Source organism: Corvus moneduloides, chromosome 1 (assembly GCF_009650955.1).
Source record: "Corvus moneduloides isolate bCorMon1 chromosome 1, bCorMon1.pri, whole genome shotgun sequence".
Taxonomy (NCBI): Eukaryota; Metazoa; Chordata; class Aves; order Passeriformes; family Corvidae; genus Corvus; species Corvus moneduloides.
In genome coordinates, this window is record NC_045476.1 from 30105411 (window position 1) to 30129184 (window position 23774).

General features: G+C 43.3%; 2 protein-coding genes across 2 annotated transcripts in view; one reads left to right on the top strand and one right to left on the bottom strand.

Moving 5' to 3' along the window:
* The window catches only part of VOPP1 (VOPP1 WW domain binding protein), a 71281-nt gene extending 69926 nt beyond the window's left edge, over positions 1-1355 (top strand). Inside the window, exon 6 of the transcript XR_004239226.1 lies at positions 543-1355. The gene's annotated coding sequence lies outside the window, so the exon portion shown is untranslated. The remainder of the gene's footprint in view (positions 1-542) is intronic.
* Positions 1356-3892: 2537 nt separating this feature from the next.
* Positions 3893-23774, bottom strand: part of LANCL2 (LanC like 2) — a 32786-nt gene continuing 12904 nt past the window's right edge. Inside the window, exons 3-9 of the mRNA XM_032103935.1 lie at positions 21425-21632; positions 19063-19210; positions 18318-18464; positions 14503-14685; positions 12113-12289; positions 8782-8854; positions 3893-7028 (exon numbers count right to left, since the gene is read on the bottom strand). Coding sequence (XP_031959826.1) covers positions 6913-7028; positions 8782-8854; positions 12113-12289; positions 14503-14685; positions 18318-18464; positions 19063-19210; positions 21425-21632 — 1052 coding nt within the window. The 3' untranslated portion in view covers positions 3893-6912. The remainder of the gene's footprint in view (positions 7029-8781; positions 8855-12112; positions 12290-14502; positions 14686-18317; positions 18465-19062; positions 19211-21424; positions 21633-23774) is intronic.

A 23774-nucleotide genomic window follows, 5' to 3' on the forward strand; every position in this document is an offset into this window, starting at 1 on the left:
GAGGTGTTAAAACCTCAGAGCTACTTGTGCCTCTTGACAGAACAGTTAGAAACACTAAAATACATAGGTTTTCTTCCCTAAATTGTAAAATATTTACAGAAAGAAGGGATGGGAGCATAGGTACAAGTTTACTCCATTTGATGTTGATGAGAGTTTAGTCCCTGAGAAACAGTATCTTTCATTATAGTCTTACTGCTGCCACAAAGTGTACCAAGTAAAGCTGTCATCTTCAGGTGACAGATGTGTAAATCTGCTCTCCTCTCTAGGTCAGAAAAATAATAACATTTTGGGACAGGTTCTTAATAGCATTCTTTGACCTGATGCACAGATGGTTTGGCTTTCAATATCTCTTAGCTCTTCATGCATTTTGTTGTGAGTGCTCATGGTCAACCCTCTGAGTGACCACAAATGAACACTTTCAAATAAACACAAACCCCCTTTGCCTCTCAGGGCTCTCACACCCATCCATGTCTAGCAAGAATGTGAAGCTGCTCTGAAATGACTTTGTACTAATGAGACCTTCTCCCTTTGTGCATATTCAGAGTCATGTCACCGAGCAGTGACAAAAAGAAGATGCCATTGCCTCCTGTTGCTGAAGGACCTGCAAAAACAGCATAGCTGAGGGTTAGGAGTCCAATGTGGTCTTTTGAGTACCAGGTGAATGTTCCTGTGTCATACCAGCCAGTGCACAGAGGTCACTGAGGTGGTTTGGACTAATTTGAAGACCTGTGTTGCACAGGCAATCAAAGCTTTATTGTGCTGTTGTTCTATGCCATGGCTTCTGAGAACTTGTTTCTAGGTGTCAAGCTGGATTTGCAGAACATCCCTTTTGCTGTGAATATGATTGTCTAACAGAAAAAAGACTGTTTTCTGCTGGTGGAGTTAGTAGCCATCTGGAGCAGAGCTAGCCCTAGTTCATTCCTGCATACCTGACTTGGGTGAAATGGTAACCAAGGCTTTCCCTTACTGTGCATCATAATAAGGGAAAAAGCAAAGTACTTCTGTGTGGGCAGTCTAGGCTTGGGGGACACACTTCAGATAACAAAAAAGTACATTTTATATATGAATACTAGGTCCATCTGCACATCCCAACTGTATATATTTTCTGAATTAGCATGCACTTGAAGTGTAAAAGCTGTGTATGTCACTCAGTATGGTTGTGTTTACGGAATAATTTTTTAAAAGGAAATCCAACCTTTTTTTGTCAATAGAAATGGCAACAGACCTCATGTTAGTAGGTAGATGTTGTTAAGTCCTTTTGTATTATGAAATGTATCTATGACAGCTGGCATTGTCCATTGTCCTGGACACATTGAATAGAAGCCTTTGTACAGTGAAATTCAACTTCAGGTGAAGTTTTCCTGAAGTCTGGCTCGTTTATTTCCTAGTCTTGATGGATGATACTACCTTGTACAACACAGGGAATTCTCTGCTAGCAAACTTGCTCAGTCTTTTCTTGAAAACACAACACCTGCATGGGCATCCATAAGCATTACTTGCAAATTGTTTACGTGCCTTTCCTCTAGTTGCCTCACCAATTCCAACAAGATTTTACTTGGCAGTGGTGATGCCCTAGGAGGTGCCGGCTGCTGCAGCTTTGCTGAAGTGAACTTCCCCATGGGGGTTTGGTGCTTTATCTGCTGGGATTCTCTGGGTGCAGCTACTGCATCCTCTCTCAAACACAAGAGAGATTTTGGTGCCTTGCTGATGAGGCAGGGTGGAGTCTTGACTGCAAAGTAAGATTGGTGGTGGTAGCTGGGAGCCCTGGGGATGTGTGGGGCACTCTCCTGCCCCTTCCAGAGGCACTGGACCAGTGTGCAGCTGACTCCCCGCCGGCCTTTGAGATCTCTCTACCTCAGGACGGTGATTTTGTGTCTTGTGCCCATCTGTCTCCTGGTTCTTGCAGTGAGGTTTGATCCGTGGAGGTTAAACACCTTGACAGGGCTTGGCCAGAATGGAGATGCTTTAGGGGAGCCACTGAACCTGGGTGGGGAGCCAGGAACGTGAACAATGTAACCCCTTGAGGTCCTTTCTTCAGTTATGCATCCCCAAAACTTGTCTGGTATACCTCTGAGGAGGCAGGGACCAGGCAGGGAAGGACACCTTTGAGGTCTCTGCTGCTGTGAGCTGGCAGCAGGGAGGAGGAGAAGGGAGTCAGTGCCCTTCTGCTGAAATCTCCAGCTACGCTGCTTTATGAGAAAAGACACCCCAAGGGACTATTGGTACACCTTGCCCAGAGCTCTGGTGGAACCTGTGCTTCACCACTTCGGGAAGTGATACTGTAGTGACAACTTTTTAGGGTTTGTGAGTGTTTTTCTTTTTCTTTGAAGCTTCTGTGACAGCTTACACTGCTATGACAACAAACAGCTGGGCCTGTATTTTCCAAAAAGGTATTCAGATCATGTGAAGAAGCAAAGGATGTATTCTTTCTTCCCTGATTTATAAATATGCAGCTCCAAAACCTCAGAAAGGTTAGCTTTATATGCATATATCCAAAATGTCACTTCTTGGCACACAGGTCAGCCAAGAAGCCACAACACTTTTGCAGATAGTGAAGCCTATTTTCTTTCATTTTTCTTTTTCTGATCTAACATTGCTAATTGGGTAGGTGAGCCAGGGATGCCATTTTAGGCCCTGTGGCTGTGGGAGCCCTCCCCTCTGATGCCCTGTCACCAGGAGCTGAACTGCCTTACAGTTTGTACTATTTGACAGGGAAATGACTACGGAGACACCATGCAGGGGAAGATCCAGCAAAGGACAGCTTTTACAAAGCAACTGCTAGATAATAAGGCAATTAAAGATGAGAGGTGCAACTGGAAGCCACTGTTCCAAGCTGCCATGTGCTGCAAGGTGAAGGGGACAGCAGAGGAAGCAGCGGGAACAGTGACAAGCAGCCCTGCCTTCCTGCACAAATCTGTTACTTTAGCTTTATTTAGTGAGAGAAATCACAAGGATGGATGTATCTCTACTTGTCCCACTCTGTTTCTCTCCTGCTGCCTAACCCTATCTTATCTAATAGCTACAAGCTGGATTTACCACAATCCACTTGCAGATGTCAAGGAGAAGCAGTGGTTTAAAGTCAGGTCCTTGTGCACAAATCACACTGGCCCTGAGTCTGAATTGACATGAAACCAATGGAAACAAATGGGAAAAAAAATGAACACTTTCACCAGGAAAGGCTGCTGCATCAAGCACCCTCCTGGGCAGAGCTCAGCTCGGTGCTGCCTGGCTATGAGGGGACACACAGCACACGTACTTCCCACGTGTCTCTCATATGCTATTTACATGTTACAGAGATCTGCTGTGCTAGAAAAGCCCCAAGGCAGTTATGCACCTACACTGAATTTGTACAGATTATCTACAGAACAGAACTGATCCTCTTAATCCAAAAAAGCAGCAGTTTCTCTCAGTGGCCAAGATGGCCATGAGTGGCACAAAGGGCTCTGTGAAACAGAAATACTTCCCCTTGCTTGCAGCATACTTGATGTTCCCTTCTGTTAAAGCATAGCTAGAGGAACATTTCAAACTTCCTCAAAGCTGCGAAACGGCTGTTGGTCAGCTGCACATAGAGATTTCACACGTGTTTTAAAAACCAGCTCATCCTGAGTCAGGCTTTAGCTGCAAACTCTTCAACAGGACCTGTGTGGCCACAAAGGAAAGCAGGGCTTTTTTACACTAAAAATCACCCTTGAGCAGCAGCAGGAAAGGCACCTGCAGTGCTAGGAAAATGTGAAGGTTACAAAAAAGCAATCAGCCCTCTTTCTAGCATGTGTTTCATCCTGCAGGACTGAGATGGGGAAGCAGCTCAGCAGTCAGATCAGTGGGACAGCTATCACCACAGTGCTGGAGGGAAGGAAGAACCACAATGAAGAAAAAACCAGACTCACACAAATTACCACCACATAGCTTGATCTTTACTAATAAAGCCAAAGAACAAAACATCAGCATTTTTTTCCTCTTTTTCTGCCCAAAGAGCATTTCCATTTTTAAACACTACTGCTTTTTGCAACAGATGGACTACACACACAGACAAAGCAAAGCAGGGAATATTAAGACATTTTCTACATTGGTAGTTTGATGTCATTTTTGAAGACATTGCCTTGGTGAAATGCACTTTTTCACCTTCACACCGTATCTTTCCTTAATGGGCCACCTAGATATCACAACGCTGTGACGAACAGAAAGGAGAAGCCATGGGGAAAGTCACGTCAGGAAGACGAGGCAGATGCACTGTCAGACACTTCCCTGCTCGATACTTTTCCAGTCTTTCTCAGTTCTGAGAGGATTCTGCAGAGAAAGATGGTGCCAGGCCTGCTAAGCCCCACCACGGCAGAAGGCTGGCTATGGTACAGAAAGAGCAGGTCGCTGACTTGCTCATTATCTTGACAGGTACACTCCAGCATCCTGGGGATCTGCTCAGCATTAAGCTGTTCCGAGTGTGTATCTACCTATGTATTTTTAAAACTAGCAGGCTTTAATTCCCTTTAGGCTCTGGCCAGCCAAAATCACCTCCCACAGGAGCCATTCCAAGCAGGGTAGCCAAGGCCAATGTGCATATAATTACTGAACAAAAAAACCTGCCAGGTGACCCCCTCATTACACAGTCTGTACAACAGAGGCATGGGATTTGTCAGGAGGGCCAATGGCTTCTGTCTGTTTGCAGGCAGTTCCTGTAAATGTGGTGAGCCCTTTCCCTGTTAACACACCCAACATGCTCTGCAGCCACAGTGGAGGGGAAGGAACAAAGAGGTGGGGGGTGATGTGAAACAGCATCAGAGCTGGTGTCTACCTCCTTTGTTAGTATTTCTCTGAGACTTCACCCTGGGAAAGTTTCCTTCTTGGCTTATCTATGGGCATGATCAGGGATCCACCGGCTGAAGAAAGAAACACAGTTAGCCCTTGGCATTCTTGGCATGGAGGAATCTCTCATCGAGATGGTCTCTGCTGGTACACTGTGCATTGCCTCTGTGACCAGCTCTTCCTGTTCCTCACTGATCCCTCACATTAGTAACTCCCTCTGTTCCTCACTTTCTGCTGCTCTGCTTCTGTTTGCTTCAGCCATGCAGCATTCCCCATTCCCACTGCCTTTCAGCATTTTCCCCCATCCCTGGCTGTAGAGATGCAGCTGGGTTTGTTGCTCTCACCTCACCTTCTGCCCCCTTTGCCAGAAGGGTGGAAAAGTCTCTTCTGCTGCTCCCATGTTTTAATCCTACCTGAAAAACCAGCAGACAAACTGCTACACTGTGACATTAAGCCATTCCTGCACTGACACTGCTGCTGTTGTCCAACAGAACTGAATGGAGAAATTATTAACATCCCAACGGATTTGGCAACAGACACTGTAACGCACTCAAGGAAGTCACCTGCAAGGTGATGAATCCAGAAAGATTTATGCAGGAGCAACAATTCATCTCCAAGCACAACTGCAGACACTGGAGCTCAGCAGATGGCCCACAGGTCACAGATATCCTGACGTGTGCCCAAAAGGTCAAACTCTGCCATCTGCCACACTCGCACCCAACAGAAGATACCAATTAAAATCAGCGCCTGGAATGACAGAGCACAGGGAGACCTGGGGGAAGGATGACCACAGAGCCTGAGCGACTGAGAGTGCGTGACACTTGGGTACTACCTGGACACACAGACCTGCTCCAAGAGTACTCAGAGTATGTCCCACTTCTCCCAAACCAATGGCCTGATATTCATGAGCACCTGGAGGCAGGTCTACTATTTCACAACCCCGCCACACTACACGGGGAAGCAAAGCACTAGCAGCAGTTAAGACTACAGGAAAAGAGCTTTTTCTGTGTGGATTTTAAGGTGAAATATACTTCAATTCTAGCTGCTAGCAATGGCTTCGTATTGCTCAATAATCCTCTGCAGCCTGCACAAGCAGCTGGTATTTATCACTCCTGTACTGCTACATGGGAGGGGAGAGCCCAGAACAAATCACTACCTTGGTTCCAAAGTAACAACCATCCTAAGCTACCTACATGAGAAACTTGCCCTGGCGCCCTCCCTTGCTCATCTGTATATGAGATGCTGCAGGACAGGTTTATTCCAAATCCAGGTCGAGGAAAGGAGAAGCAGTTATGCTGTCCAGGCTCTGCTGTTGGTGGCAGAGCGAGCTTAGTCCAAGTGACTCCACCTGCAGTGTAAGCTCATGGCATGGGATGGGGCTTTGCAGCAGTGGGGAGAAGCATCTCCACCTAACACACTAACCAGCTGCAGGTATCAAAGGAAGCCTCTCTTTCAGACTTTCAAAGAAGCCTCCCACAACAGCAGCAGAAGAAAAGCCAGGTCCCTTCCAACCTGCTAAGTTTCTGAAAACAGAAATGGTCTCATGCCTCTTCATCAAAACAGGCTGAGCTCCACCAGCTTAGCTTGTAAGGACTGTGGAGAAAAAGGCAGGAAAAAAATGAACATAGAAACGTTTCTCATCCCTTTTTAGAGCTGCCAGCACACCAGTGAAGCTGTGCACCGTCCTGCAACAAACTCTATCTGCGGGTAACCACGCTGCAGAAAGCAACACTGCTCTTGTGAGTCATGCAAGAAGGTACAGGACAGAGATTCACACGGAGACCAGCTTTTTGCTAACAACAAAAGACTTGGATCAACACACAACACCAATAAACGTGCAGAGCATGGCAAAGACCTAAAGAAGACAAATACAACAGAAAAGAGAAAGTTCAAAACTTGACTTCTCCGGTCTACATCTGAAGGTGTCACTTTAACAGAACTTAAAGTGTGGCTTCTCCTGTTCATGCTCTAATGACTTCATGGTCCTTTGGGGTAGGAGGGGTGAGAAAAGGGCTTTATCCATCTGTCGGTTCAGCGTCGAGTTGGTTACCTATCAGAGGCACTAAACAGTCTCATCTCTTTTGGCATCAGTTTCCTTTCAAAATGATGGTTTTAGCCATCCTGTTCCACTTTGTTTTCCCTCCTTTGAAGTCTAAGTTCAAACGCTGGAAACTGGGAAGTCTCCGGCACTGAAATGTCTGAGAGGAAGTGAATAGCTCCAGCCATGCCTAAAACATAATGAGAAAGAGATCTTTGTGCACATTAAAATAGCACGACTGACAGCAAAGGCAGCAGCATCCATTTGAACACCTCTCTTACTAGGATCTTCTTTTAAAGAGGTGAATTTAGGCCCCATGGAAAGGCAAGTTCAGATGAACTTTGCTCAGGAAACCAAGTTTTATTTGAAAAGATCAAAGGCAAGAACCAAGATGTCTCTGCTAACATCTCTTCAACTGAAGAACCTCAATGCTATTTCAAGTTAAGAGAAAGTTAATCCAGGTTTGGACTGTCCTTCATAATTTGAGCAGCTCTTGCGTATTATTTCTCTGGTTAAAAGAAAAAGCCAAAACTTTATTATACTTGTGAAGTACAGATTCATTTCCTCACTATTCATGAAGAGGTCATCCAGAGCCCAAAGTGCATTACCCAACAGAACTCGTAAGGTGACAGACAAGGGAAGCACAACAAGGAAATCATACAAATACAAGCTCCGTTTTATGATCAAGCTAAAATCCTATTTTATAAACAGCTATCCACAAATAAAGGAACCTTTCTATATTACAGCATCTGATGGAAACAAAACAATTAGAACAATCTCATAAGATGCACATGCAACTTCTGTTCAAAGCATGCATGTACAGGCAGTATTGGACAACTGCAAGCAAAATTTTGGCTACAAAAACAAAGAAAGGCCAAAATTAAGACTTTTTTTCATCTCAAATATGAGACTTTTCGATTTTTATTTTAAAAATCCAGACAATTAAAAACTAAAATAAAAGCTGTAATCAGCATTAAAGCACAAATCATCCTGCTGTTGGCACTGTTTCACCTTCTCAACAAATTTCAAAGCTTTTATACAACAGACTGTATGCTTGCTTTTTTCCCCTCCCTACAAGAGCATGCAAGGGTGCTCTCAGGAATAAGAATACTTATGCTTTTCTCCTTTCAGCATTAAGAAAATAACTCTGTATTTAGAAGGGCTGCATGTAACTCCTGCTCTCTCGTGTTCGTTCACGCCCTGCATTGTTTATTTGCAAATATCCCTGCTCGGATGCTGTAATTTCAAGTACCAGCGGCAGGTGGCGCACGAGGCTTGTTGTTCATGGAGCAGCCGCGCCGCTACCTTTAAGTCCCACTTGGATCTGTAATTCCTTGCTACTGATTCTGTAAAAGGGTGGTACACGGAATAGAAAATAAGCTACAAATAAAAAACCACAAAGCTCTAGGAAAGTATCTAGTAACATCTTGGAACTTACAGATAAGCTCCTAAGAACTCTGCATTGCTTTCCTGTTCAAGTGATTTGGGGTCATATTAAAACTACCTCGTCTTTGGTCAAGTATGGCAGCAGAGAACGCCTAGTTCTGACAGGCAGCAACTAGTTTGAGACGCCCTGCCCACGGCTGCTTCTCTGCCCAGTCCCTCTGAAAAACCACCTGTGACAGAGCTGTTGCCTGGACTTCTCTTTGCTTTAAACCAAGTGCATCAGCACAGCAGAATTTTATTCTGGAGTAACACTGGCACTGATTTTACATTCAAACTGCTGAAATGCAACGAGGAATGAAAGTTGTGATTGTGAATGATTTTTCTTGGTCCTTTTCTACCCCCTGCCACCGTGCCTTCTTTTAGCCAGAGGTGATGGTGGGGGGGTTTAATAGTGGAGGAACCCACCAAAGACTTCCCAACTCCTATGCATGTGCCAAAATTGCAAGGATGCCCCTCTTTCCTGTAGTACAAAACCATTTGCAACACCATCACTTTACCTTCAAAGAGGGAATAAGGTCGGTCAGGAATACGACATCCATGTGCACCATACTCCAAACACCATTCAGCAAACTGGGGAACACATTAAAAAATATATTTTTATTTAAGACTGTTAAATGCAAGCTTGAGTATCTGAATATCATTAATAGGTACAAAATGTGAAGCAGTGTAAGCAGACACACAACACATAAATCACTGAGATCAATTTTTCCTCCTTCAACCATGACAAGGCCACAACCAGGTTTTAAAATATGCATTTACATAGTGTTTCAGTTTCATAACAATGAAAAAAAAGTGGGGTAAACATCTGCTTTTTGTAAATCAACCCTGCTACATACCAATGAAAAATGCTGTAAGAACAGATATACTCAGTCAAAATTTTACTAATATTTTATCAGTTTCTTATCTCTCTTGGTGCTTAATTTATCCACAAACTCAGGACTCACAGCTCTTGATTGCATTTTGGTTTTCTTTCATCTCTGTGCACCAATTTAGAGATTAAATCTTCAGCTGCCATTAATTATTTTTATTTATTTGCTCTCCCCAAGCCTTACGAAAAAGCATTATAAATACAGCTAGACAACTATGGTCATCAATATTTTGTTGCAGAAGATGGGTTACCATTAAGAAGAGTTAACAGTGTCTTTCTCACGTTTGACCAACACTGCTGCAGCAGCTACACTGGACACACGTGACTTATGAACCACACCTGGATCAATTCAGTAACAACCAGCTACTTCCCCTGTATGGCTCCCCAGAGCATAAGGGGGGCACAAGTTCCCCTGGCATTTCTGTGCTGGGACGCAAACCACTGCTTGTTCAAAACACAGTGCATAGACTCCTGCAAAGCAAACAACTGAGAGGTCTCTCTCTGCTCCCTGCAATTTGGGCAACCTGCTAGCAAACATGTCAGCCTAACTAGAGGGTGCCCCAGCCCTGGAGTTGGAGCTCTATAGGGTGTAAGCTTGATCCCAGAGCCATTGCTCTTTCATTAGAAAGATATGGGTGGCATCTCCTCTCTTCCTTCCCACCCCACTCCATTCTGTTTAAATATTTAGCAGGGGATGAATTTCTCTTCTCTTGATAGAGGTATGTGCATGTGTGTGAGTGTCTTCAGGAAACACAAGGAAAAACCACAAACACAAACACTGTGATTCACACTGTTACTGAGAACTGATTAAACATTTTTGGGCCCCCTCTACATATAAATCTTCAAACTACGGTTTAATTCTCCCATATATCCTGTCTTAAATGTGAGAACCAAACACATTTATGGCATGTTTCTAAGCTACAATCAATTCTTGCAACATCCACATCTGATTGCATACTAGACTTTATTATTACTTCTGGCCTGGGAACTGCAACAGAAATTTTTAAAATGCACCCTAGGCTACTGAAGCACAACAATCATTTGCAAGTTCATAGCTTCAGCACAACCCAGATCCTGTAAGGCACAGCATCTTTGTTTAACTGAGGCGGGGCGGGGGGAGAGAGAGGGGAAGAAAAAAATCTTAGGAAGACATCTGACATTATTTGTCACACAGACTGGGCATACTTGCCCCGGACAGTGGCAATCACAAGGCTGAACAGCACAGGGCTCAATGCTGTGTTGCCTGGAGCCCAGGATGTCACAGCCCCTCTCTCCTCATACAGACAGGCCAGCTAGAAGTGCCTCAGCCTCCTGGGAGCCTGTCTGATAATCTGAGAGAAAAGCCGTGAAGGTGTGAAGCACAAAACAGGGGTCTCCTCTATTCAAGTTTTTGTGGCTCATTTGTGAAACCATTTCATGGCTTCCATGAGGTAACCAGGGATTCCGGGCAAGACTCCTGCCCCTGAGCCTGATGTTTTTGGTGTGAAGAAGCACCCCTGGGAGGGAAGCCATCTAGTTCTCTCAGTTACATGCCTCTAGGTACCAGCATAACTGCATGTTTGCTTCCCTGCACACTCTGTCTCAGAAAGAAAAAATTTCAAAAATGCCAGACAAGCAAATTCCTCTGCCTGTTTGAAGAGTTCCCCTACAAGGGGATGCTGGAGATGTGAAGCAGCAGAGTGGCTGCAAATATGCTGCCTGACTGTGCCAGGCACCTTCAGCAAACAGTGTTTGGGCACTGCCCCACAGCCTCCTTCTTAAAGGTATTTCAGGTATATAACTCTTTTTTCTGGCTTTGAGACAGATACGTTTGGTTTTCTCTAGCTTGGCGTGGACAAATATCAGGGCTCTCTTGGGCCAGAAATGCAGCACCAAGAGGAGCTGCCAATGCTGCACAGAGCTGCAGAAGGTGTGCTAGCATGGAGGATGGCCGGGAGAGTTGACAGCTGTGCTGCCAGTAATGCATGCAGGGTGCTGTGGCTCATGCATCAGCAGTGGGTGACTCCAGCGTAACAAAGTCATACATTCGCTGTGGGACTACTAGGGTTTTATTTCAATCTCTAGGATGCAGGTATGTCTACAGGTGTCCTCATAGCATGATGCTTTGGTAAATGTGAGACAAGCAGCAGCTTTTTAAAGCTCTGCTGACAGAGGACAGGCTGACTGCAGAGATGAATACAATAATTTTACGTATGGCCAATATTCACTAAAAAGCACCTAGGAAGCAACTTGTAAAATTTCATTTGCAATATTTTGTAAAAGGCCTCAGCTAAATAGCTGTGTACACAATGTGAAACCTCATGTCAGTGAATTAAACTGGAAAAAAAAAACCCAACAAACCAAACCAAAGTCTTCCAAGGCAAGGAAACAGGCAGAGAAAGTCCTTCTCCTTCAGTAACTGCTAGCACAGTCAAGAGCTGATAGCAGAACTTGGACAATTTCAGTGGAAAAATTCTGAGTGTGTCTTTCTCTGCAATTTGTATTAATAAAAAAAACTCTAAGTGAGCAATTTAGTAACTGCAATTCAGAGCTCTAAAAGCCCCAAACAGGCTCTGAAAACAAATAATTACAAAAGACTACAAACAGTATTGCTTGAGGACCTGAGGAGGACAGTGGATCTCTCAGTGGAATAATTAGCACCACATAACATCACTCTGTTATTGTTCAGGCAGGCTAATTTTCAGGCTCTTCTTTTCTTCTGAATACATTTAGTCCCTCCCCTCTTACAGAACATTTGTGTGTTTCACTCTGCTTCTTAACACAGTGCTTGCCCCACATGCACAGCTGAAGTTGTCCAGTCAAAATGTGAGTAAGTGGAGCAAGTGGCGGGCCCTGTTATCCTACCCAAGGTCCCAGCCAGCCCCAGTGCACATCAGCCCACTCCCACCCCAGTTTACCCTTGCATGGGCACTGGCATGTGAAAGGGAACAGCGATTTTGCTGGGATGCTGCAGAGCTCACCTTGCAGGCTCGGTAGAGGTACTTTCTGTCCTGAGTTAGGTTATAGAGAGACAAGAAGGAGTAGCCATTGCCAGCAGTACCATGGCAGATCCCGTACCCTTTTCTCAGTAAACCTCTCTGCCAGATGACATCGCTGCAATCCATAGCATCTTTCAAGTATTTATCCTCTTTAAAAGTCTGTGGAATAAAAACAGAGAATAAACACACATCAATTGAAGTACTAATGAAAACAAAAGGAAGATGTCCCTGAGGGATGTTTTACTGTTGTGTGGGGTTTTTCCATATAAAATTTATTTTGAATTTTAATAATCCATTCCTCATAGACTTGCCTTTCTTTTCTTACTAAGTTGTTTCTCCTTTCCCCTGCATGCTAAAAGAAAAAACTTTTCAGGTTTTTGTTTCTGTAATCAGGACCCTAAAGAAAAAACTCAAGTTTCAAGGTCTTTCATTCTAAAGCCTATAATCTATTTGAAGGGTTTGTGGTCCTGTTTTCTTCATTTTCTATTCCCAAACCAGAATTTGGAAACACAGAAATGTGATGCTGCCTCCAAGAAATGTAAAATGGAATACTGGATATCAAATCTAGTCCTAAATTGCTAGGTCCTGGTCTTCATGACTAATTCTTCCTGATTATTCACTGTCTGCCTTCAATTCCATGCCAAAAATGCACAAGAATATCTCTTCCTATACAAATACTCATAAAGGCAACGTAGGGTTCCTGCATGTACATCTCTGTCATATGTACAAGCAGGAACCATACATTGCCTTTATGAGTACTTGTATTAGTTTATCAGTATAGTATATACTCAGAAGCAGTAGCCAGTTTGAGCAAAGGAACAATTTTGCAAAGTCTATTGCAACTGAAATGCACTTAAACATAGACAGCCCATCCAGAAAGAAGCACACAAAAGCAAGTAATTTAGCTGATTACCACCAGAATTCCACCTTTATAAAGCCACTTTGTTGCTGACCTTTACCTAAGTCACTTTACAGATCAACAAACAAACAAAACCCCACACCACCACCACCAAAAAAAACCTACCAAAAAACCCCAACAACAAACCTGATGCTCTACTGCGGACTTAATCCTCTGGAGATGGCATCCCCTGTCAAACTATTTAATAAGGCAATAGCAGCAACTAACATGCAAGACTCTTAAATTCAGAAGCTTGATAAAGGAAGTGGCTCTCTCTGATCAGGGTTTGCCAACTACTTAGCCGTAACATTTTGAATTAAGGCTGGGCAGCAGTACTTGATTTCCAGGACAAACACTGCTGTCTCTTATCACAAGTCCCGGTGCCTGGTACAAAAGCATAGCCAGCAAAACACACTCCGATTTTTTTCTTTCAGTGCTTCAAAAAGAGGAATATAAAGAGTAATAGAAAAATGTATGTTTCATCACCTTAAATATAAAAAGAGGCCAAAAAGGAGACTGCAAATCAGAACTTGGTCCTATCCCTCCTACTTCCTGCAAAACATTTTGTGTTGGGGAAAGCATCACATTGACAAAGAAGGAGAGAGTGGAGAAGTGTTAAGTCAATCTCCTACCACAGGCCAAAGAAAAAGCAACTGTGACTGCTGCTACATGCAGCAATGCTTTAAGAAATTTACAGTTCACATTTCAGGTAGCAGCATGAGTAATTATTCCATAAACCAAGCCTGCTTTTCATCAGCCCACCCAGATGCCAACCAGAGAATCTGTCAAGGAGGGCTGTCAAAAGCAAGAATCGATTTGCATAAATTTAATTAAATGGCATACTTTCAAATGTCATGCAAATCAGAAGCACACAAGAAGACAGGTAGCAAATCTAGTTAAGAATGGAGAAGGGCAAGCAGCAGGCTTGTGGTAGCTCAGCTGTTTTATTTGTGCTCTAGAAGAGGCCTGGGATCTTGGCTCTGACATTAAGCTCTCGAGTTACATCTTAACAAACGAATAATTTATGGAAGACATTCTTTGGCAAGGCACACAAACCTACACTTTTGAAAACCAGCATAATTGTTAAAACTCTAGGGATGAAGATAGGTCAATATTCTCCCACTCAGGACTCTGATGCCAAATTGATTAATTATATGTCCCTTTCCCAAGAAAACCTAGTAACTAGTGCCATGAGAAGCAATTTTACCCACTTATTTTCTCTTTACAAACATACCAATGTAGGTATTCTGAAGTTTTTAGGTGTCTAACCTGGGGTTTTTGTTTAAAAGCCTAGATCTAGAAAGATACTGAATTAAAGCCTTGCAATCTAACAGGCCTGCATACAAGTCTCTCTGTAAAGATAGAGGTATATATACATATCTAAGTGTGTTAGAGCTTACACCAAGGTTGTGGGTTTCATCCAACCCAGAATACTCAGTGAATCTGTGAAATCTATGAAGACAGAATGATTCACCTTATATGCTTGCATGAGCATGTGGATGACTCCGGGGGCACCATGGCACCAGTGAACCAGTCTGTCAGTCTCATTGCTGAGTGATGACGGGTAATTCCCAGACCGGAATTTTTTATGACGCACGTAGTCAATGCTTGGCTTCACCAGCTCTGCCAAGGTCTCCTGGTCCACATTTGCAATTGGCTGAAGAAAAGATTAAAATAAACATCACTAAACACATCAACAGAAGTAGTAACAAATTGTGTATCAACACTTAATTCTACAATCTGTTTTCAATCATCCTACATACGTGCCCTTGATCCAAATACTGTGACTCACATCCTAGAGATTTAATTAATGCCTGCTTATTATACCCTTGTGAAGAGCATTTTTACAGTTATTACAAAGAAATTGGGGCACCAAGTTGTTGCCTGTCTTAATGGAGGTGACACAGAAAGACTACTAAAGAACTGGGAACAGAGTATGAAGACTCCCAGACGGCTCTTTGTAACTTAAAATATGGAGAACACTTACAGAAGAAAGACAGTTTTGTAGATATGGTGCTCACAATACACACTCCGACATCCTGGGTTACTCATTTTGTTTTAAAAATAACTACTTCCCAACAAATGAAGGAAAGTGCATATAGCAGCATACCTGGTAGAGGTTTATGAAGGTCAAAGTTTTCCATCATAAACAAAGCTCCCTGAAGCTATGGGCCATAAATCTGCATTTCCAATTTCAGAAGCAATAGCTACCTCACCCGATATCTAAACATCTTTGTACTACAAACTCATCCTTCAATTGCTCTTAGGAATTTTCTTCCTAGCTTTTGTTTAATTTACATCCTTGTCAAATGCAGAATACATCCATCAACCTCCATGCTCCTTGTAACTAAAGGTTTAGAAGTCAAGTAACTGTTGGGTCTGCAGTTGCTCTTGGTTGGCATTCCCTCCACTAGCAGCCCATTTTACAGCATTTTTACAGCAGAGCTCTCTATTTTTACACAATCTACCTGATTTCTGGAATTTCTGCAAGCTGTCGGAACAACCACAGGCACTGGAGCCTACAGCAGCCTAATAAATGAGCTTATTTTTTTTAATAACTTGTCTTTATTACTGATTCAATGCCATACAATTTCACTGTTTCCCACCAGCTCCACCACATTTGCATTTAACAGGTGAGCACACTCCTTCAATTCAAAGTCTGACAGCCAAGTGAAGGAAGACCTTCAATAGTTGTATTTTGAGTAACCTGAAGAAACCAGAAGCCTCTATTTCACCTCAGCCAGGAAACCTCTGCCAGACTTCTACCAGGTCCCTCAAGCAGACTCCACCTCTGCACTTTTCTGAGCAGAACAGAAATGCTCATGCTGCTCATCAGAAGTACACCTGAACACAGAGCAGCCTGTCATGAGAAACACCCCAAAGCTGATGAGCCCTCACTCAGACTCACCCAGAGCCCTCCTTAGCAGGAAGGTTTGGTTTGAGGCTCTTGATTTCACACTGCACTCCTGCAGAAGAAGGCAAAGAGGATGCGCACCAGCAATAAATGCCTTCAGTCTTGAGGCTTGCAAGGCAAGCCCAGCCCAGTTCAGCCATCCTTAGGAGGTAAATCCAAGGACAGCAGAGCTCTTTACAAACCTCTTTACCTTGCGCTTCCAAGAAGATGTGAGTACAAGTGAGTTTTTTGCCCAAGCAGCTGAGATTCCCAGCAGTTACTTCAAACAGCTAAAGAGTAACCTACAGGTGTGTGTCCTGACTTTATGGCCAAGAGCAATGATATGCAGACAGACACTTTTGCTTCAGAGATAGTAAAAGGATCTTGGAGCAGACACTTCCTAGCTAGCACTTCAGAATTCCCCCTCTGCCTCCTGGATGAGTTATATAACATGGCTGAGCTCTTATTCTTCCAGTAGCCTGTAAGTAACTCCAGCAATACATGCTTCTCCAGTTTAAGAAGTGTTTGGACAACACTCTGGGCACATAGTGTGATTCTTGGGATGTTCTGTGCAGGGCCAGGAGTTGGACTTGATGATCTTGATGTGTGCCTTCCAACTCAGCATATTCTGTGATTCTGTGACATAGGTGATGTACAGAAATTACCCTCAGTAACCTTCACATCCAGGTGTGATGTTAAATGCCTTTATTTGTTATCAAATAACCACTCGACAAATCATCTCTTGAATTCTTCAATGAAAATACAGCAAAATTTACACCATTTGGCGTGGGAGGGATGGGGAGAGGATGGGACTTTGATATGACATCTTCTTCTGCAGTGGATGACTCAACTTTGCATGACTCACAATATTTAACATACAGTGAAAAGATGGTAATCTAATGCTGCATAAACAATGGCTTTCTGGTAATTCTTAAAAGCAGCAATTATATGTAAAGGAAAAATAGCTAGAATTTGAACATGTAGACAGAGTAGCTTCTGCTCAAACCAAAAAGCACTGTGCAATTATTTCTGTTATCAGCCTGGAACAGTAAATGAAGGATGGAGCCTTTAAAGAGCCTTCTTTAGAAGACTAGATGTTTCTCTGAAAATCTAGCACTGCCAGGGAAAGAAAAATGGAAGCCAGAAAGTTGAGGGAACCAGAAGGGAGTGGACAACCTTGTTGAAGAAAGCAGTAGGTAAAGATAGGAGCATGGTAAATCAGAGCAGCCTGAGGCCCCAGTGGGATGATCACTGCAGAAAACGGGTGTAGTGAGGTTAAGACACACCCCCAGGTAGCAGAGCAGTAGCTACTCCCATAGCAAAGTCAGCCAGTTTAACCAGAACTGCTGGTGGAAGTGGTGTAAGGTAATTTGAAACACAGCATCTTTTCCAAGCAAGGAATGACTTGAGCAGTGGCAGCACCAAATACCATAGCTCAGTCACTTCTGCAGTGAACATCTGTACACAGCTTCAGGCTGTGAGGATGTACTGTCCTTATATTTGCCTGAAGAAAACTCATTCCACATGAGTTGGTAAGGAAACTGATATTTACAAAGATGCACGGACTGGCAGGGGCACCTTCAAAAACCAGAAACAGGTGCAATAAAGTTTTTCAACTCTGTGGCCACCTTCTATAATGGCCTTAAGGCTCTTTTTCCAGACTATACAACAGAAATAAGATACAGGTCTGTTTGGAAAAACATCATAATTCTGTTGCAAATCTCAGGGCAGGAGGGAATTGATTTAAGTGTGGGAAAGAGAAGGTTTACAGAAGAGAGGAATCTCACTAAGGAAAACAAAAAGAGGAAAGCAGCAGTTATAAATACGCTAAAGAACATCACACTTTTGAGTGATAAATAGGTGAGATAAAGAAGAAGAAAAACATCTAAATAATAAAAGCATACTGAAGACTAATATGTGATTAAGGGTAGTCTTCCAAAAGCACCAAGACAGTGGGGGAAAAAAAATCACTAAAGAGAGGAAGGGCACAGAGGACAGGAGGCATCAGCGGTGCAATAATTTAAAAATAGCAAAGAATTGAAGAGTGATGGATAGTAAGTGAATTTTTAGCTGTTCTAACTGCAGACACCAGAAGAAGTAAGTATGAATATGAGAAAAAGCACTTCACTGTCTTCGCTGAGGACAAGAAACCAGATCCTGAAAAGCTGGTGCTCTGAACCACAAGTCAAGAGTTAATTCATTCTAATGTGAGGATACCCTAGTCACAGTTTTCTTCTGCTATCAAAGCCTTAGGCAGCACCTCTGCACAGTTCTGCACTGCAATCTAACTCCAAATTGTGAGACCCTGATCCAGCACAACACCGCACATACATGAAAGCTGATGGAAAACAAAAAATCACTGCTATTTCACCCCTGCCAACAGAAGATGCTCTTACCTGCATGAGCATGTAATAGATCCCAGCCACTCCATGGGCTGCTCCAACATACTGCTTCCTGTGCCACTGGTACAACAGAGGACAACGGTCTGTTTTCCGCTCCTCCTTTGAAAAGTTTTTCCCCGACTCAATAATAGCATCTATTACCTAAGAAAAAGAACACACCCTGACCATCTGTCTTGTTTACTTTGATTTAGAGGCATGACTAAAACCACAATAAACAGTAAGCCACAATACAGTGATGGGACAATATTCAATTAATTTGGATTTGAGTGTTGAGGTAGAAATGGTATTTTTCCTTAATTATGAAATCACTTCTATTTTTAAGAGTAGAAATTTAATCTATGAGTATTTCTCATTACTTTTTTCCAGCCCTGCCTTCTCTGGTTCTGGTATCTGCAAAACAGTCATGTATGTTCCCCACACTAATTCCCATTCTTTTCACTTAAAGACTTTCACACTTCTGTCTTAAGGTTTTTTGTAACAGTGTCTCAAGTGCTTCATAACTAGTTACATATTAGACCTATTTCCTTGGCTGGACACAGACCCACCCTACACTTGCCTGTCTCAGCCCAAGCTGGGCAGCAAGGAAAAGGGGAAGAGACTGGACGGCCAGATGAGATTGGGTTCCCAGCTCTAGGTCCTTCTTCTCTCCAGCATCCCTCTCTTAATTGCTTGAAGTATGCAGGAGAGTGATCCCAGATCTCACTGATGCTGTGATGCTGGAGAGAGAAAAGTGTCTTACCTCTTTGATAACAGACTGTGGGACAGTGTCTGGACCAATTTCAGTATTCAGGTACAGCAAGGCATACAGGTAACCTGCTCTGCCATAAAGCAGCTCATCTGGAAGCTCGGCATCCGTGCTAATGACTGTCCTTTGGAGCTGCAACAACCTGCATCAGACAAGGAAGGTGGGGAGAGAAGAGTATCTTCTGTAGAGACCATACTGGACTGTGCATTGTACAAACCATCAATCCAACCAGAAGCAGAACAAGTGGCGAAGGAAGCCCCACCACTCCCCTTCAATCGCCCCCAGTCCAGTTGGCTGCCATGTATACACACAGGAGCTCTGCACACCTGCCATCCCTGAGATGGGAAACTCTGAACCAGAGCCAGGTCAGCATCAGCACAACTGTCAGCATTTTGTGCAGACAGAAACAGATGCAGGGTAGGAGTTGGAGAGGCCTGGAGAGCCACTCCAACGAAGAGAAAAACCTCCTGGAGCCTCTGGGAATTTCACCAAAGTGAGGAACACTTAATTGTACATGCTTAAGAGGGAAAAAAACAAACACACAAAAAAAGCCCAATACCACCATTCGTGATTCCCTCTCCCAAGAAAACACATTGTCTCAAACATTAGGCACCTCAGTTTTGTAAAGGACTCTGCTATAATGCACAAGTGTTTTGCATGCCTTTAGCAATGAAAAAACAAGAAAACCCTTGTGCTGGCCATCGTAACTCATGTTCTCCAGAAAGATTCTCTGCTAATACTCTACCAGTCTGTATTAGCACTGAGGTGAATCAGAGATCTGTTCTCCTGCCACTCCCTCCCTGTCCCTTCCTATCTTTTTGGATTAAATTGATAATTAGATGAAACCATGGTGATGATCACATTTTAAATTGGGGCAGGGGCAACAACAACCTGGATTAAGACCAAATTCAATTCCTAGATTCCCCTAGCTGTTATTTCTCAGGAGAAATGTTAGCATTAATATCATGCCATAGCAAACCACTGACCTCAATTGTGTGTTTATGCTGTCCCTGCTTAATACCAGGGAAAAGCTACTCACAATAAACAGTTTTAGATTTCCTTTCTCGGAATTACGCTTTGGGTTTAGAATTAAATTATTTTCTTCTAAACTGTCCACTATTAAGTTTCATTGTTGCAATCATACAAATGGACAAGGTAAAAAGTAAAAAGTGAAATCACAGATTACATTTTGACATCTATAAAGCACGACTCAGCTGGTGTCATGAATACATTTGTAAACAAAAAAGTTATAAAATAAACAATCAAACTAAACCCTTTTCACTACTCCTCCTAGAAATTACTTTCCAAGGAGAGGCAACACTAAAAGATTTACTGCTAATCTCATTTTGCTAAACTCATGCTTCTTACCTTACAGCAACACTGTTTTCCGAGCTGCATTCAAAATGACACGCCCAAGTTTACCGCTGGTTCTAAAAGCAAAAAATCCCAAACCTAACACTCATTTCCAAACTGAAATATTCCTTCAGGAACAGCAGCAGAGAATAATCGCACTAGGATTCTAGACTAGAAAGAGACCAATTACATTTCCAAACATAAACCAGAATGGAGATGAGGACATAAGCCTCGTTGCAAATTCTGCCAGCCTGAGGTATGCTGCTGGACAGCTAGCAGGTGGACTGTGGTTGCTGAACGCAAACCCCAGAGGGTTCCAGGGCTTCCATCCCTTGCTGGCACAGAATCAACTCTGTACCACCAAAGGCACAGTCAGAGCACTAATGAAGCTACATCTAAATGGGATTTCTTGAGACATTTGTTACTTTCAGATTACATTGAAAAGGGGCTGGAATTTTTTCAGGCCACCCTTCATATGCTCTGACCTAATTAACTCCCTTGCCTTTACAAATTTGCTCCTGCAAGTACTTCCTCTTTGTTTTATTAAACTCTTTTACGTATCAATCCAATGCACTGTGTTTCTGTCTGGCTGCTCCAGATCCTGCAGTGCACGTGTTTTGTAATGAATTTACAATTAAGACCCACTCTTTACAGAAAGCATCACACACTGCACAAGCACTACACATTGCCGATGACAAGTGTGCGGCTTTTGTTAAATGTCACTTCAATGTGACAAAATCAGAATGTGTATGCACTACAGATATGCCAAGGACATCCTGTCCTAACAGCGATAGAGGACTCAAGATAACCCACTAAATATGAATCAAGTGTAAGCCAGCTTTAATAAAGATAAAGCCTACTTTGTATTCTTCTACTGAAAACTTATCAGGGGAGAAAGTGTCCATTCTTTAATCCTGTCCTCTAAAATTTCACTTGCAAAAGTTACTGAACCAATTCTCTCTACAAATGAAGGGCATGACTTTTTCCCCCATCAACCACTTACTTGGCAACACATTCTTTAGATTCACTGTCATTTTTCAGTTTGTGGTAAACCACCGCACCCACTGCCAATGGCCCAGCATCACCACAGAGGAAAGTAATTCTTCTGCCATTCAGATTGCGAAGGATTCTCTTCACGTAATCAAGAGATCGCTGCAAATGGCTCTGGTTTTTCGTGACGCGGTACAGTTGCAGATATAAGAGGGCAATACCTGAAATGAACATATGAAAAAGAGAGAGCTTCATTTACTTTTCCTTCTAAGTGTATCATATTCCCCTCTTCAGTGCCTCTGAACCAGTAACTCCAATGTGAACAGGTATTTTGACAATAAAAACATGTAGGTCAAGGGTCCTACCTTATGCAGTGTGAAGGCACTGGTCCACTATTCAGATTACATTTCAATTGGATTGTGGCAAAAATAAAAATTATCGGACTGAAGCCCAATGGTAGAGTCTCAATTTCCAAAAAAATAAGAAAATTCATGACACAGTCCTCAACATCTGGCAAAGTGTATTGGGTTTGCATGGCCAAGCTTTGGTAGCAGGGAGCTACAGGGGTGGCTTCTGTGAGAAGCTGCTGGAAGCTTCCTCCATTGTCTAGCAGAGCCAGTTCCTGGTGGCTCCAGTGGCTGATGTGCCACTGGTCAAGGCTGGGCCAAGTAGAAATAGTGGTAATGCCTCTGTGGTAACAGATTTAGGAAGAAGAGGGAAAAAAGTTATTGCGCAGTTGTAGCTGTGGCCAGAGAAGAGCGAGGTGAGAACATGTGAGAGGAGCAACTCTGTAGACACCAAGGTCAGCAAAGAAGGAGGAGGAGGAGGTGCTCCAGGCACCAGAGCTGAGATTCCCCTGCAGTCCATGGTGCAGACCATGGTGAGGCAGCTGTGCCCCCGCAGCCCCTGGAGGACCATGGGGATGCAGAGATCCACCTGCAGCCCATGGAGAAGACTCATGGAGCACGCTGGAGCAGGTAGATGCCTAAGAGGAGGCTGTGACCTCATGGAAGGAGGCTGTAACCCCTGTGGAGAGAGGAGCCCACACTGGATTAGCCTGTGTTTGAAGGACTGCACCCCATGGAAGAGTGATCCACACTGCAGCAGTTTGCAGAGAGCTGTTGCTCGTGAGATGGACTCACACTGGAGAAGTTCATGGAGAACTGTGCCCTGTGGTAAGGACCCCATGGGGGAGCAGAGGAATGACTCTTACCCCTGAGCAGCGGGTGAAACCATGGGTGATGAACTGACCATAACCACCATTCCCTGTCTCCCTGTCCTGCTGGGGGAGGATGTAGAGCTGGGAAGGAGAGAGTGGTGGGAGGAAGGTGTTTTGAAGGTCTTATTTTTCTTCTCATTATCTTTTTATGATTTTGTTAGCAATAAATTCAATTACTATCTTTAATTCTAGCCTGTTTTGCCCATGATGGTATTTGGTGAGTGATCTCTCCTGGTCCTTATCTCAACCCATGAAGCCTTTGTTATATTTTTTCTCTTCCCTGTCCAGCTGTAGAGGGGAGTGAGAGAGAGCCTTTGGTGGGTGCCTTGCATTCAGCCAGCATCAACCCACTACACAAAGAAATCACTGAAGATTCAAAATTTGAGCTAATAAGCACATGTGTGACTGAGTACACTAACTGTACCATACTCATCTATTATATGCACAAAGTGACTTATTTCCCATTTAATTTGTAAAAGGATCTTTTGATGAGTTTTTGGATTCAACTTGCCAAATTGTTCATAACCCCTAAAAGTATTTCACAACAAGATTACAAGATTGTACAAGTCAAGCTGGTTTGTAAAAGCCAGAAGTCAAACAAGGGCTCAGAGTATGCCAGGAGGTACTATCAAGCTCCACTCCATTAAACTCATTACATAGTTTTCCATTAAAACAAAACAAAACCTTAGAAATAACAATGTAGGCTGAAGGAAGTGAAATAAATCCATCTGACTGGATGTCTATTGGCCAATTGCAAGCATACACGTGCAGAAGTAAATCACTTATCTCCAGACCACACTGTAACTCAAACCCATCTCTCAGCACTCTCCTGAGCCTCAACCAAAGCTGAGTACACACAAGGCTCACTTAGCTCACAGAGAGGCTAGCTCAGTAGTACAAGAACAACAGCACCACAAGAGTGCTGGTACATCCTCAGATGTTCCCTGGGCAGGCTCTGAGCAAGCCTTTCTAGGTGAATCTAAGAAGAAACCTGCAGAGCTTGGGTAGCACAGTTCAGCATCATGGGAACTTGTGGGTTATTTACAGGGATTTGTGGAACCCTTTTTTTATGCTGCAACAAATGTGTAAATATCTTGGCTTGATCAAAGGATGATCAGAAATGTAGCCACAAAGCCCAGTTCAT